Source organism: Leptonychotes weddellii, chromosome 4 (genome assembly GCF_054177405.1).
Source record: "Leptonychotes weddellii isolate Sample4059 chromosome 4, ASM5417740v2, whole genome shotgun sequence".
NCBI classification, from domain to species: Eukaryota; Metazoa; Chordata; class Mammalia; order Carnivora; family Phocidae; genus Leptonychotes; species Leptonychotes weddellii.
The window spans coordinates 116,783,572-116,800,453 of record NC_138372.1 but is presented as its reverse complement, the minus strand read 5'-3'; the positions used below and the strand labels follow the sequence as shown (position 1 = coordinate 116,800,453).

Here is a 16,882-nt window from a genome sequence, read left to right as displayed (position 1 = left end):
GTATTTATGGTAAAGAACACACAGATGGAAATGATTCAGTGAGCCACTTTAACTAAAGGCGTGAGTGCACTGCCTCAGTCCTTTTTTGGGCTAGATGTTGAGTAAGCAGTTTATAGTCACGTTTGTACTGTGGCCTATGTACATGACACTGTCACATCGTGTGTCGACATAATAAGATGAGACAAACCACTCAGCAGCTTTTAAATGCAGCATACACGGATAGTCAACACTGAGCTTTTATATAAGCTACGTAGAGACAGGTAATAACTACATTTAGTGAATTGGTTGGATGGTTTAATGCTTTATCTGAATGCTATTTAATAAGCTAGGAGCTTTATTTTTTTGAGAAAACAGGTAGGAACACAGTATTCGTTAAGCTATAACTAAATAGTAAGATCTAAACTGCCATGCAATTATGCTTTAGATCATGAATTACTTTTCTAAGCATCAGACAACTGATTGAAACCCCAAACTAAGTAATATGTTATATTAAGCTTTCATAAAATTCCTAGTCAAAATGGAACAAAACAAAACCCCCCATTAAAATCAAAATATTATTTTCAGTTTACCGGTGATGGATACTGGATACTCTGAAGGTGAAATTTTAGTGTCTCTTGGAAACTCCTTTGCAGATTCAATGGAAGATCTTCCCAAAGTCAGTCTGTCTCTAATACTGGAGTTAGTTGCCCCCCTCCCTGGGTTCCCCATAATTTGGTCGGAGTAGTTGTACTTCGTGTAAAGACTCTACAGTGGGCTGCATCGTATGTAGTCCTTGGTCATGACTCGGCTCTGAAGCTCCTTGTGGGAAAGAAGGGTTCCATCTAAATTTTTTGTGACATGGCATTTTAAATAAATTGAAATAGAAAATGAATTTCTTCCCATTACTTTTCTTGGTCCATACAATTTTAATATTGACAAAAAAGCAAAACAAAAAGTCTGGTGAAGCCTAATGATAATCTGCACTTTAGAATATAAAAACAAATTTAATAAAGAATTCTTTTTAAATCGAAAGCTTTTATTCTCATTTTATAGGTTATTCTGGCAAATTGTCAATTGTGGCAAATCTGGAACCAAATTTGGTTATGAATTACTTTGTATATAGATATATAACTCCTTAGGTTCACAAATATTGAAAGACTAAAGATGGAAGAGTGTGTTGCAGTCACATGCCTAAGTATGTTTAATTTTTGGTAATAAGGAGAGTGTAAAAGAATCTTCAAATAGATAATAAAGCTAAAGTCTTATAATTGTAGGAAGCTGATTTTTCTTTAGAAGAAGTTGACATTTTTCTATTAAACATTAAAAATGTAAGGCTGTTAGGTAAAAAAAGAAATCGCGTTACCTAAGTTGTCATAGCACGTTATTGTCCACATGAGGTGGAGATACATATATACATAAACAAATAGAATGCATATATATGGAATTTAGCACATAAAATATTCTCTATTTTAAAGTAACAGTAAGTGAAAATCTGCATTTATACTCACACGCATTTAAAATTTTGAGTGTTTAGAAAGCCACAGAAAAATTTTAGAAGACTAATTAGCACAGAAATGTGCGTTGAACGGTTTCTTTTGGAATATTTTCAAAAAAGAAAACGAATACCTCCTGTCAGGTATTGTGCGTGGTGCTTTACTATATACCATCTGTTTTTTTAATTTATCATAGTCCTTTTAAAGAAACTCACAGTCAAATGAGAAATATTAACTTCAAACGACCACCTAAAGATATTTTTATACAAAGAACTTAAAAAGAAATCCTAATCCATTTTCAAATGATTTCTAATTGTATGTACAGCAAAGTACAATATTTCGAGATGGACTTTTCTTCACCCCAAATATCTTTTGCTGAAGTTCTGTTTAAATTGCTATAACGGTTTTGGCCAAGAACCATATAAAAACTACAGAGTAATATCAATTTTCCCCGATTGAAATGTTTGCTACCATTGAAAGTGAAAAGGGTAATATTGGTATTTTCCTTTTTGGGTACTGCCCTGAAAACAGACACACTAATCGGTTGCCCACAGAAATATAGTGGAAAGTGCGTTTAGGATGATATCTGGTGACAAATCAGTAAGGTAGACACCACCTTTCTCATCAACCTAGCTACGTACCTTTGAAGTTCAAGAACGTAATAGAGGCTTTAAAAAATTTTTTTGTTGATGGGAAGAAAAATATAGTGTCATTGCTTTGATGGTCAAACCGTACTGTTAAACTGTGTTGAGAGTTCCTTTGTCCTCAGGCTTCTCTGACCGCCTGGACAGCTTCCTGTTATTCTTAGCTTTGGGCTTCAAGTTGCTATTGCTAATGGCTCAATTGGTCATGCCCTTGACTTGAGACCAGAAGTACTATAGTCAGGCAGACCCTAGGGGAGGATTTCTGGTGGGCACTGCAGACGGGAGAGGAATAAAAAATCTGGATGAGCAGGATCTCAGTTTGATCAAAAGAATCTGTTTCCAAACCAGGATGGTGAGACTTGAGAAGAAGGTAGAAGGGAGTGAGGTCAAGTCCCTTCCACAAATGGTTCCCGTTGTACCCAGGGCCCAGTAAGTAATGTTCATAAGTTGTCCAATAACTTCCCCTTTGAACATGTTTTCTCACTTACCCTCACTTCTTCAAACAAAGCAAAGAAGCAAGGAAACACACAAGCAACTGTATAACATAGAAAAGTTTTAGGGTTGAAAACAAGGTGCTAAGAGCAAGACATAGTCATTAAGCTGTCAAATGAAAGATTATTAAAAATGCTTCAGTGTGCTAATGGTACCTTATATTTGCTTAATAAACCTTTTTTATACATTCACTGTTGAATTTTTAATGGTTTAATATAATACCTCTTTAAAATTGCATAAATTTGAAACTTGGCTATTGTATGACAAACCTGTGTTTTGTAAATTGCAGATTTTTCTTTTTTTTTTTTCTTCCTTTTCTTTCTTTGGCTTTGAACTAAATAGGAAAATTTTGCCAATTCTTTAGTGAGATTTCATGCTATATATATACATATAATTATAATATACATATATATATTATATGTATATATATTAATTTTGGTGATAGCATTTTTTGGAGAAGTAATTTGAATAACATTAGTACATATTACTTTCTATGTATCTGTTTCCTTTACAAAAATTCTCCTAATTTCAATTAAACATTATGATGTGAGTATTGCAGGTTAAAAATCAGCCTAACCCATATGCTGCAAATAAGAACATTAGAAGTATCTTGGTTTAAAGATGGCAGAAATCGGGCGCCTGAGTGGCTCAGTCGGTTAAGCGACTGCCTTCGGCTCAGGTCATGATCCTGGAGTCCCGGGATTGAGTCCCGCATCGGGCTCCCTGCTCGGCGAGGAGCCTGCTTCTCCCTCTGACCCTCCCCCCTCTCATGTACTCTCTCTCATTCTCGCTCTCTCAAATAAATAAATAAAATCTTTAAAAAAAAAAAAAAAAAGATGGCAGAAATCTGGCTGTAATAGAATTTCTGGCCAGCACCCACAGATGTCTCTTAGGAGTTTAGAAACCATCTGTTTTTTCACCGGGGTCAATTCAGGGGCATTTCGGTTTCTATTTGTAAACTTCAGGAAGAATGGAGACTGTGGGTTTTGGACTTAAACAACCAAATGACTTTATCTTCACAGGTTCATGATTCTTAAAAAAAAAAAAATCACTCTTTTGAGTTCTCTCTAGCTTCCCACTCATAGTGGAAAGGTCACAGTGCATTTATTGTGTAGTCAGAGCCCACACTAGGGTACCGCTAAATATTTAGCAAAACCTGTGATTCTGTTTTGATTTGGAGGCGGCAAGTAGAAATATTCTGAAAGTGCCGTGCAGAAAGTAGCAACAATTTTATCAGGTATTTTGGAATAAGAAAAAGAAAATGAGAAATGATCACTGCAGAAACGTCTAGGAGGTAGTTGTGATTTTGTCTACATGCACGCGTAACGGAAGGTGTAAAATGGTAGAAAATTTTCTTTCAAGTCCTCATTACCGCTTCCTTTCCAGGCAAATAGAGAATTGCACTTCCTCTCAGACCGACCACTAGAAGGCACTCAGCATGGAGAATAAACAGCAGATGGCAGCCCGCGACATCCTTTCTGAATCTGCGTGTCTACCTCTGGTCGGTTTTCACGATTCTGTGTCTGTTTCCCTGAATCTTTGATTTTTGAAAGCCTACTTTTATTGTTTGGTATGCCATTTCAGAGCCTTTTTAGGTTAAAGTGAAACAAAAATAACGGAAAGCAAAACCATTTGGCCGTATCGTTTGCCATTACTGCCCATAGTGGATGGGGGAGAAGCTACTTGCTCATTAGATTTTCATCAGACCAACAGGTTGTGATAGCTTCTATCACAGCATGTAGGCTGAGATTTAAAAAAAAAATCAAACAACAGTTATGGGAGTATAAAAACAATGATTTTCAACATCATTTTTGCTAGAATTATATTTCCTTTGATGGAAGAGGGTATGTCTCCACTGAAATACACCGTCACTAGATCTCAGACAGCTACTATGATTTTAAACATGTATGTGTAGAAAGTGTTTGTGGTGGTCATTCAGATCCTAGAGTAGGGAATGAAATAAATAATTTGAGTCTGAGGGAACATAAAAATGGATTACAGGAATTCTCAGACTACAAACTCAAACATATCGCCATACTATTTCCAGCTCACCCTGTGGAACTGGATTTCACTTGGGAATATAATCTCTTGAAATATGAAATCTCTTCTAGACGGTAAAATGGAGGGGATGAACTGTGCATAAATTAATTTCTGGCCCATAGAAGACAATAAATGTTAGTTGAATGAAATATTTTATCACAGCACTCTGCTACTCTCTGTTAAATCGTAAGAAATAATTTCTTCAGGAGAGATTAAACTTGGAATGATGGTCTCAGTTGTGAATTTCATGTCAATAGTAAGTCTAAATTTTATAAAAGCATATACATGTACCTAATATAAATTTCTCTGCTTAAAAAACATGTTTAATTTACTCACATATTTCTTTCTTCCTTCTTTTTTGTACTTGTATCTTTTGCTGGCCTTCGGTTGTCTTATTATTAAAGAGAATCTTCCCCACCTCCCTTTATATGTATTTTTACAGATTAAAACCCTTTGAGATTTAAGAAGGAAGAGATTATGCATTAATGGTAATGGTAAATAAGGACTTATGCAATTAACTCAGGCTGTTTGAAAAAGGCAAGTAGAAGAAATGATTATTGAAACCAATAGTATTATATTGCAGGACAGCATTACATTACAGTAAGCATTAACTTCAATAATATAGAACCAAGGTTTTGGAGTTGGGGCCTTTCCTCTTTCCTATTAGGGATGGGCCTTGGAGCATTTCCATTTTTTACTTAGATTTTTGTAGAGTCTTCTTTTTCTTTCTTTTATTTTTCTTTTCTTAGTTCTGTTTGGGTGAGGACAGTGGCAGTGGAAAAATATCTAATATATTTTCAAAGTCACATGGATCTGGTGAATAAATCCCCGGAGTCAAGCTATATAATAGAATTTTAAATACCTTCCATTTAGAAATTCAGGGGGCTAAACAAAGAATAGTGATACATTGCTAAAATGTTGCCTGTAGTCAATGGGAAGTAAGACAGACCATAAAAATGGTTTGTTTAAACCACATAACCATCATCAAACTATTAAAATATAAAATGTGTTATAGACTTTTCACTGGTATTGAATCTTGCTCTAGTTATTAGTGATAGACCATTACTAGCAATTTTGACAAGCAATATGCCTAATTAAAAAATTATTTTACAATTTATCAGATAAAGAGGAAAGACAACCCATAACCTCACTCAGTCAGGTTAACAATTTGTTATCTCATGTAAATCTAAATTGTGACTCAAAAATAATTATGTATCAGACTTCCGTTTATGCCATCTGTCTATTTCTTAGGAAAACAGTTTGCTGGAAGAGCATTTGACTTGTTCTTGTCCTCTGCTTCCCTGGTTTGATACTGAGTGATTTTTTCCATACTCAGAAGAGACATTTTTCAGTAACCCAAATGATCCTCAGCCTGGTTGTAAATGGGCCGGACAGTAAGCTCCATGAGGCCAAGGGCCTTGTGTACCCTCGCACCAAGCACAGTGCCTTCTCTGGAATACAGAGGTGCTCACCTAGTATTTAGGGGTATAATACCTAGTTTTTAGTAACATAGGGGTGCTCACCTAGTATATGCTGAATGAATGAACAGTGAAATGACAATTAAATTCAGTTAGACAAAATTTTTGAAATTAGACTAGAAGTAGTTCTAAAATTCTACTTGTTTTTGTTTCAGAAAATCAAGTGGCTTCCTTCAGCCCTCTGCCTAATATGTATGTCATGTTACATCATGAGCTATGAAATTCTTTTCTTTCACCCGAGGGTGTGGCTCTTATGACCAGAATTCTAAATTGGCAAACATATGCTAAAGATGGTCAATGTCATTTATCTTCAGTTATTGCCATTGGGCATGATTCACTGTTGCTTTAAGCAAACTGCATGACTATAAATGCACCTCAAGGGTTTTATTTTGTTTTGTTTTTTACATAATTTCAGATACTAATAGGAAAAAAAACCTAATGAAACATACTCTGGTACACTGGAATGACGGACTTGATGCCAGATGACATGGATGAGGCCAGGTTCGACTATTCGCCAGTGACCTGTGTCAACTTGAAAAAAATGCATAACCTCTCTGGTCCTTTATTGCTAAACAATACCTAATTCAGAAGGCTGCTGTGAGGATTAACTTCAAGAAGAAACTGTAAGTAGGGGTGCCTGGGTGGCTCAGTCGTTAAGCGTCTGCCTTCTGCTCAGGTCATGATCCCGAGGTCCTGGGATCGAGTTCTGTGTCGTGCTCCCTGCTGGGCGGGAGGCCTGCTTCTCCCTTTCCCACTCCCCTGGCTTGTGTTCTCTCTCTCACTATATTTCTATCTGTCAAATAAATAAATAAAATCTTTAAAAAAAAAAGAAACTATAAATTACTTTACATACATAAGGCCTTTTTTCCCCCCTATTCAAATTCCAAGAGAAAATAGTTGAGTTGTTGGCTTTCCCCAGCCTGTGTCTACATGAGAGTGAGACTGTTTTGACAAGAAATTAATGAGAACAGACACTTGGCATATACTCTCCTTGTTACCAGATCTAGTCACAACAGGACAATGCTTGATCTAAATGCTTGCTTCAAAGCAGTTGGTTTTGCCAGAGTGGAGAAATTTCTAGTGGAAATATTTAGAGACAAATTAGATCAACTCCAGGGACTCCCTTAATTATGTCACTCTTGTATTTGTGATCCAACCCAAAACATTTATCCAGTATCCATTTCCATACTTTTATGATTGACCTCAGTCTTTGAGCTAAGATGATCTTATGGCCATTTGCACTGGCTGTTAAGATAGCTAGAAGAATCAAATTAACCATTCTTGAGATCATGTTATTTTGAGTTCATTCAAATAGTCTCTACTCACTGACGTTTGTCCTTGGTCACTGAGCTAGCTCCCAATGTGCACCCTTTCCCAGTGGCAGAAACCTCCAGCGCGCCCAAAGGAACCAGTCTATGTCCCCGTCATTCATGCAGTGCTTCTTAAACTAGGGATATATTTTCCAAGGGGTACAAAAGAGGTATATGAAGTCATAAGAGTATCAATTTTACTAGTTGGTAAGCACTATAAAACATCATTTCTTTTATATTGAAACATATGGAGCAAAATGCAGGATTTACATGAATTTTTAATGTAAAAATAAGACTTCAAAAGAATTCTGTGCTTGGTATATTTGCAGACCATTTTAGGCATACACACGTTCATTCTCTGCATCAGCTGCAGTTCATTGAAAACGTTTAGGGGGGCGCCTGGGTGGCTCAGTTGGTTGGGCGACTGCCTTCGGCTCAGGTCATGATCCTGGAGTCCTGGGATCGAGTCCCACATCCGGCTCCCTGCTCAGCAGGGAGTCTGCTTCTCCCTCTGACCCTCCTCCCTCTCATGCTCTCTGTCTCTCATTCTCTCTTGCAAATAAATAAAATCTTAAAAAAAATTAAAAAAAAAACAAAAAAAACCAAAAAACGTTTAGGAAGTGCTGCAGAAGTGCATTCTGTGAGCCCTCGGTTCCCAAACTGCCTCACTGTGAAACAACAAAGTCAGTTTTTGTTGTTGTTGTTGTTGTTTTTTAGAGGAGCATTTTATTTTTCTCCTAGCTGAAGACTTTTGGCTCAGAGGGGCTAAGAAGAATGGAAGGTTAGGCTTCCCATAAGATGTTCTTGAAAATTCTCTGAAACTTAAAAAATATTAAAGGGAAAGAAGTTTTTAGGGAAAATGCTTCCAGGGTGGAATGTCTAGGATTCCTTATCTAGGTAAGATTTCTAACATTAAGCATTCTGGAGCAGGGTTCTTGATAGAAAGCCTAATGGACACATGAAAGTGGGCATTAGTGAACTATCAGGGCAAAAAGACAAATCCACCTGTGCAGACAGATAAATGAAAAAAAAAATTGAGATTCAACAATACAGAGACATTAGAAAATAATTGTTTTGTTAGACTATGTCAAGAAAATGATTTTCATGACTTATTTGCTATTCATCTAACAGCAGACATACCTGTTTGACTTGAAAAACTACGTGTAGAAAATTTGAACACTCTAGATTTACAAAAACAGATCAACATTTCATTTTAGACACTGAAGTAAGTATGAGTACTGTAAATATCAATGGTTAATGACCATAAACCCTTAAAGGTTATGTCTTGAGACAAACATGAAAACCTTTAAGAAATTCTAAGCACAGTGAAAAAGAAACATTTAAAATTATTTTTAGCAGTAGGGATGCTTGGATTTCAACTAAGATCAAAACTTGTTTTCTTATCTGAGATATAATGACCAGATTCTGTTAATAAATGTCATTCCTAAAGCCTTAAATTCTAAACATTTGGATTGTCTTTTGTCAGTGTTTTTATCGTAATTTTAAAAACAGAATACAATTTAGAATTTGTTTTTTCTTTAAACAAAAGTTGTGCTTTAAATTTGGTCTGGAATTTTCCCAACTCTTTCCATGAACTACACACACACACACACACACACACACACACACACACACACGTACAAAATGCATTATGCTGAGGCAAAACTTGGGACCTTCCTGAGAGACCAAGGAATCGTATTAATTTGAAGTCTTAAGGGAGCTGAGAAAGAATTTTGTCTTGGGTTCATTGGGGTAAAACTGAGACTAAGAGGTTTTTAAGGCTAATCCAGAATGACACATCTGGTAGTTGCAGATCTGGAACCAGAGCCTTCATTTCCTGTGAAGCAAAATGGATTCAACCGACCTGGGCTCTTAGCACAGACTTCACCGACGTGTCTTAACTCCTTTGGATTTCAGTGTTTTCAGTTGAAAAAGCTGTAAGTGGCTTTCAACAAAGGTAGTCCTGACGATGCTTGGGGACGTTGGAAACGTGAGGGGGTGTTTCTAGATGCTGCAGTTAGGGGCAGGTGCCTACTGGCCTCTGTGGGGCTCCTAGAGTGGAGCTGTCCCCTCCCCACACTGGGAAATACTGGGCGACCCGTTACCAGCCTAGGGCTCTTTTTTTGGTAACTCATTTCTGAACCCAACTAACTATGCAAGGGGTGGCAGTCTCACTTAAATAGCTTTGCTTTTAGTTTGTCAAAAGTCACTTTTTGGAATTCCCGTTTTGGCATATCTGCATTCTATCTTTAGTTCTTTAGATAGAAAAGTTTATGTTGGCCTCAAGTGGAAAATACTATCATCTTCTGATGGTCAACATACAACTGGAATAAAACCCAAAAAACAAAAAACCTAATTTCCAAATGTGGAGTGACACTTAAAAAAAAAAGTTTAGTTGTATGATACAACCTTTGACATATTTTCAGGCTTTTAGGCTGTGGCAAAATTGGATATATAATTGGCAAAATTGCAAGCTTCAATTCCAAATTTGTCGGTATCTGGTCATTAAATCTTGCCTATTTTCATGATTTATAAAGAAAACCACAAGTGCCACAACTAAGCAGAAGCACAAAAGAAAAATGCACCCTATGAACTATATCACAATAAAAATACTATATTCGTTTAAACAAATGTACTTTTAAGAGCTTTATAACCCAAAGCAAGATATGTGAGATGGTTTAAGAAGAGGTTGCAATTTTGCAACAAGAAGTCTGTACAGCAACTCCAGGCAGTAGCTGCGAAGGAAGTATCTGTGTCTCAGAAACTTGTTTCCATATGTTCTTGACAATTTTGCATCCCGGGTCCCATTATTTACAAAGTTACGCATTTCGCAAGCTCAAAGCACCTTGGTCCTGGTAATTACCGAATGCATGCAATGACATTTCATCCTTTCATGTGCAAATTCTAAAATTCATTGTAACAGAAAAAAATTAAAAGTTGGAAATCTGTCTACAATTCGAAATGAAAGGATCAAAAATGTCAGACATTGCCGAATACTGGTTCCTAATAGAGCTCTCTTTATTTGTTCACTGTTCCTTAGTCATTTTTGTTTGTTACAAAATGCAGTCTTGACTCTTTATTTAAACAGTACTTAAACTAAACTGTTCATGCCATGCAAAAATAACATTTTATGCACTTTTTTTGTGGGGGGGGGCTTCCCATGTTTTTAGTTCACAGGCATTATTACCGCATTTTTAAGAAACAAGTTTTTATTATTATTATTTATTATTGCTTTTGTAACTAGTCACATGCTGGTTTCACGTGTGGGACAATAACCTGTGTCTCCTGGGTTGGAATGAATTTCTGGGGCAAACAAGTGGTTTTCCATCTTGCACCCTTCTTGACTATTGTCCTTTTTTACTTCCGCCACAGCATGGTAAATGTCTTGCCTACAGTTGTGACTTGGGTCCTGGGGGGAGGAAGAGCCCACACAGGCCTCCTCTCTCAAAGGGTCTCTTCCATCACTAGGCTTATCTGCAAAGCAGTTTGGGCTGGAGTCGGCCTGCTTGTCCTGCCTGGGCCCCTGCAGCTCTAAGAAGTCATCGTCGTCGCCAGTGTCTATTTCCGTGAAGCTCCTCCTCTCTCTTGTCGAGAAAGGAAAGAGTTTCTGCTTGGGAAACCGAGGGGTCAGCCCTTTGGAAGGTCCCTGACAGTGTGCGGAAACCTCGGTGCCCAGCAAGGCTCTGTCTCCCTGGGAGGGGGTTTCCTCGAGGAGGATGGTGCTGATGAGCTGCGGGGCGGTGAGTGAAAAGTCCGCTGTCGTGACCGGCAGTGGCCTGGCTGTGCTGGGCGGGGTCTGTGGGGCACTGCCTCTGTTTTCCTTAAAGTTCACTTTGAGCGATCTGGATTTTAGGGGGTTGCTGCCTTTCAGCGAACTCTTAGGGCTCTCGGAGGTACCGTCCGACGGCAAAGGGCCGTGGAGCCCACTTTGGCAAGCGCTGTTATCGAGGCTCACAGTTACGTCGACCGGAGCGTATTCCAGGATGGCATCCCCGGCCCCCGGCCCCTTCTCTCTGCTTAGTGTTAGAAACGGGGGCCCCCTGGCTCTTTGGCGCTCTTCGGTCGCCGTGAGGTCAGGTGGGAACTTCATCTGCAAGTGGGAGGCGGACAGCGGCGGCAGGGGCGACCGCTCGGTCTCGGTGAAGTCGGTGGCGCAGCTGGTGAAGCTGTCTATGCTGGACGTGCTCTTCATGTCCACGACGCCCTCGGTCTGCGCCACAGCCAACTGCTCCTGCGGGCAGACCACTTCTTCCATTTCTATCTCCTCCTCGTACACTGACGGCCTCTCGGGCTGCTCCTGGCAGGCCGGGTTCGGCTGAGCGTGAGGCTGTGTCTTGGTGATCTCGTTGTACAGCATCTCCAGTTTCTGCGCGCTCAGGTGCTGCGGGCTGGAAGAAGAAGTGTTGTTCAGCTGCTCGTGGGAGTCTTTTTGGCTAACCTCCTGGTACTTATTCTCGAAAGATTTGTTGGAGCTTGTTTCCGACAGAGCTTTCCTGGCCCACTTCCACCGGCTCGGGGACAGGTGATTATCGTCAGCCGAGTCCTTGGTACTGGCTGACTCTCCTGCCTTCTCCACGGCCACGTCTATCAGTTCCATGCTTCGGGCAAAGGCATCTTTTAAGTTCATAGAAACAATGCTTCCGTTCCTCTTGGCCCGCTCAAGGGCCTCTCTCCTTTTGATTGCCTTCTCCTGGCGTTTCTGCTCCTTGTAAAACTCAGAGAAATTATTCACGATGATTGGGATGGGAAGGGCGATAACCAGGACCCCGGCAATGCAGCAGAGGCCTCCCACGATTTTCCCTAATAATGTTTTCGGGTAAATGTCACCATAGCCCACAGTGGTCATGGTGATGGTGGCCCACCAGAACGACGCTGGGATACTGGTGAACTTGGTGGCATCTTCATCCTTCTCAGCAAAAAATACCAGGCTGGAAAATATCATTATCCCCATGGCCAGAAATAAGATCAGTAAGCCCAATTCGTTGTAACTCCGTCTGAGGGTGAACCCCAGGGACTGCAGGCCTGTGGAATGTCTGGCGAGCTTCAGGATCCTGAGGATGCGCATGATGCGGAAGATCTGAACCACGCGCCTCACGTTCTGGAACTGCAGCACGCTCTTGTTGGACTCCGTGAGGAAGATGGTGACATAATATGGCAAGATGGCCAGCAAATCGATGACATTTAGTGGGCCTTTAAAGAACTTCCACTTATTTGGTGAGGACAGGAAGCGTAAAAGGTACTCCATGGTAAACCAAGCAATACACACAGCCTCCACATGTGCTAACTGGGGGTTGTCGTTGGGTTGTCCAAATTCATCCACTGCCTGCAGCTCCGGTAGAGTGTTGAGAGACAGAGCGATGGTGGAGAGCACGATGAACAGGATAGACACGATGGCCAAGATCTGGAAAAGAGAAGGAAGTCCAAGTTAGCAAATCCTCTCCGTGGCTTAGGCAGCTGGGAGACATGTGGATTCCCTGTTCTCTCAATGATGTGAATTGCTCAAAGATATTCCAGGAAGTTTCACGGAACTTTACAGCCTAAAATTCCCTAACTAATGCAAACACATTCACTTTTTATGAGTTCATCTCATTTAGAAGCCCAGTGTAGTACCCGTTTAAATTCCGGGGCCTGAACAATTTGAAAAAAAAAAAAATCCATCCCTCACCCCTGCCTTTGTTCTTGTGCGAGTAACCACCCTTTGGAATCGCCTTGGGGAGCAATCTCCCTTCTCTTAGTTTTGTTATTTTTTTCTCTTAACCACCTGGTTTGTGTTTCTTGAAGTGAATCGCCTGACATGCCACATATGCTAGACAGAATTCATGGTTTCTAGGAGTTTTATTCTACAACTAAAACCACATATGCAGACCTACACACGAGAGATAATACAGCACTCGGTACAACCGTGCTTCTCGTACAACAAATACCATTTATACGGTAAGCACTGACGGCAGAACAAAATCAGGATAGCCTCCAGCCTGGGATGTGGGGACCTCTGGTCAGCACCATGTGGGAAAGGAAGATTAGAGCTAGCTGCATTCAGTCAAGGAAGGTTTCAGAAAGAGCTTGCTGACCATCCACGATGATTTTGGTGCAGAGTAGACATTTTAGGTGGAGGAAAAAGCACGATGTCAGAAGTGGCAGGAGAGAGGAAGAGCTCAGTGAGAAGTGAGAAGATGGGATGACAGGATTTTAGTCAGTCTGAGCTCAGCCTGGCTTTATTGCTTCCTATGTGACCTTGGGCAGGTTTTCAACCTCTCGTTGTCTCAGTTTACAAATCTGTTAGAACAAAGACAACGGTCATAGCTGTTTCATGGTTGTTGTCAAGATTAGATGACACACAAATATTGCTAAATAAATGAAAGGCACTCGTATTATTAGAGGCTGAAATGAACAGGACTTCAGTCTGGAAAGACAAAGGCCGAGAACAGGTATGTGGGACATCTGTGAAGCCAGGCACCACCATACAGACATCCCAAGTAGGAATTTCTTTATAAGGCTGAGATTTTTAAGGCCGAGCATGAAGATGAAGGTTTGAGAGCAATGGGAGGAAGCACTTTTTTGCTTAGTAAAGACTGTGCATGTGGGACACACACTTCTTGGTGAAGTAGGAAGCCTCTCTTACCTAGATTAGGTCCGGCTTGGTTTCAAATGACCTTTGTCCATGATCTTGGGAGCTGTCATTGGTCTCAGTTATTATATGTAGCTCTGAGAAAAATATCCTGACAGTGACTATTTTTTTTTTTAAGATTTTATTTCTTTATTCATGAGAGACAGAGAAAGAGAGAGAGAGGCAGAGGCAGAGGGAGAGGGAGAAGCAGGCTCTCCGCTGAGCAGGGAGCCCGATGCGGGACTCGATCCCAGGATCCGGGATCATGACCCGAGCCGAAGGCAGACGCTCAACCATCTGAGCCACCCAGGCGCCCCCTGACAGTGACTATTTAATTTAAAGATTAAGCATCCAGGAAACGTTTCAAAGGACAATGATTAAGCAGCTTGAGACCCCACAGCTCAGTAAACCTGAGATCATGAAAAAATTAGTTTGCCTCTAACTGACATCAGGAGTTGTAAACGACAGTCTTCTGTTCTTTCTCCCTCTGTTTTCCTCTCTTTACTCTTGTAAATTTCTCTTCTTCTGGGTTACTCTCCTGACCCTTTCTCCTCATATTCCTCTTTTATACCTTTCATTGTTTTTCGTTCTTGTTCTTCCAGCTTCCATCTCTTCCCTCAAATCTCTATTAAGTAAAATCACAGTATAACGTATTTCAGAGTGTGTTACAGATATTGAATAAAGATTTATGGTTCCTTGACTTACTGAACAGTATTTTACGATTAGTATTTTACATATTTTTCTTGAACAAAACTAAGGTAAGTACTTTTTACTTGAGTATACTTCAGGATTTCCTTGAAAAATGTGGATCAATGAATCACAGTAGAAAAAAGGTTCTCTTCATCCTATTCTAAAAGATTGTGGAGGCTGAAGTTAGAAGTCCTCTCAGAAGGTTTAGATAAATCCATGGATAATGGATTCAGAGGGCTTACTAAGGGCAAGTTGGGAATGTTCACCTCGAATCTCCACCCACAGAGGCCAATGGCAGGGTGACGCTGACAAAATTCTGCCACTACAACATTTCTTAGGAAGCACTGGTCAGGTCCCATCCGTTCTTATGCTCTTACGATGAGTAACCAGGTCCCTCTGTACTTTCTAGAAGGTCGTACTGTCGTATAACAGGTGGATAATATTAAGTGGGCATTTTAAGTGCTGGGATTTCTGCCATCATTCTTGTTCTGACAATCCATACTCTAGATTTTCCATATCTTATCTGTTCACCTGCCCATTTTGGATGCATCTTCCTGATGCTTATCACTTCAAAGAGCAAGGAGAGAAGTAGAAATACAAATGAAATCATTCTATTAGCTTCCAACCCTCTTGGACAAAGAACAAAAGTGGATGGTCCAGGGTAGACCCTCAGTTTCCTTGACTCCCTAATCACAGCTAGACTGTAAGTCATTTGACTTCAGTAGCTAATTTTGGGAAATAATGAAACACTGAACAGTACTAATGCGGTCCATAGTCTAGTTGACCCCAACTTAACGCATATGGTTACCTTTTATACCTGGAAATTCAGCACAGGCACAACATGATTTGGAGTACATTTTTTCCCCATCCCCCCCAAAGATTCATTTACTGAATTGGAGAGAGAGGGAGCGGGGCAAAGGGAGAGGAGAAAGAGACCCGGGCAAATGCCAAGCAAAGCACAGAGCCTGATGCGGGGCTCAATGTGATGACCCTGAGATCATGACCCGAGCCAAGACTAAAAGTCGGATGCTTAACGACTGTGCCACCCAGATGCCCCTGGAGTACATTCTTGAAGGAAAACAATGATTACAGGAAAAAACCGAACACCCAAGCTCTTAGCAGCCCCCTATTCGTGTTAAAGAAGCCATAGGTACTGAAGTGCATTATTTTCTGTCTCATGTTCAAATTTAATCTGTCAAAAGCCATTTGCTCTCAGTTTATAAATAAGGCTTATTTTAAATATCTTGTGAAGCTTGGAGTTCTCCCAGAAAGACAGCGCTGTAGATAAATTATTCAATATATACCAAAGATGATGTGTAAGACAATAAGCCAAATGGGAGTTTATTGTTTTATTGTAGAGTTTTAAAACAAAATAAATATATCGGGGCACCTGGGTGGCTCAGTCGGTTAAGCGTCTGCCTTCGGCTCAGGTCATTTTCCCAGGGTCCTGGGATCGAGCCCCGCATCGGGCTCTCTGCTCCGTGGGAGGCCTGCTTCTCCTTCTCCCACTCCCCCTGCTTGTTTCTGCTCTCGCTAACTCTCTCTCTGTCAAATAAATAAATAAAATCTTAAAAAAAAATAAAACAAAATAAATATAAGAAATGTGACATTTTGCTTTAAACTGCAGGATATACTTCTAAACCTGGATATTTTTTAGTACAGCAAACCTTGTACTTAGTACGGCATTTAGGCTTTGCCTCTTTTATCCTAACTACACACGAGTTAGATTTTTAATGCCCATTACCTCTACCAACTGGCCTCCAGAGCTGGCTACATCCCTCAGCTCTAGCAAGGAGACTTAGGTCTGCACATGGCAAATGAAGTGGACATGCAGAACTTGCAAACAAATTATCTGTGTGAGATTGGCCAAGTCCCTTGGAGATTTGGATGAGATCATCTCCATAGCCCCTCCCACCTCTCCCATGTGATCATTCTCTTTCTAAACCACCACTATTTTGCTAATTCCCATCATGTCTGCAAACCAAACCAAGGACAAGTCACAACTGATCTTATCATTTGGCTGAATGGCCAAGATAAACTTTTGTTGCTGAAGAAATGAAAAGTCAAATGAGAAGACTTTGAAAGCTATTGCACTGTTATATTCCAAGCATTTAGTTACTGAGAATAGACATTCTTTCTGGATAAAACT

The 16,882-nt window shown here is 40.1% G+C and overlaps 1 protein-coding gene across 2 annotated transcripts in view; it reads right to left on the bottom strand.

The window, feature by feature from the left end:
* Positions 1 to 7,742: 7,742 nt before the first annotated feature.
* The window catches only part of LOC115938450 (potassium voltage-gated channel subfamily B member 2), a 389,699-nt gene continuing 380,559 nt past the window's right edge, over positions 7,743 to 16,882 (bottom strand). For both annotated transcript variants that reach the window (XM_081816119.1, XM_081816118.1), the window contains exon 3: positions 7,743 to 12,837. In XM_081816119.1, the coding sequence (XP_081672245.1) occupies positions 10,681 to 12,837 (2,157 nt within the window). In that variant the 3' untranslated portion in view covers positions 7,743 to 10,680. The remainder of the gene's footprint in view (positions 12,838 to 16,882) is intronic.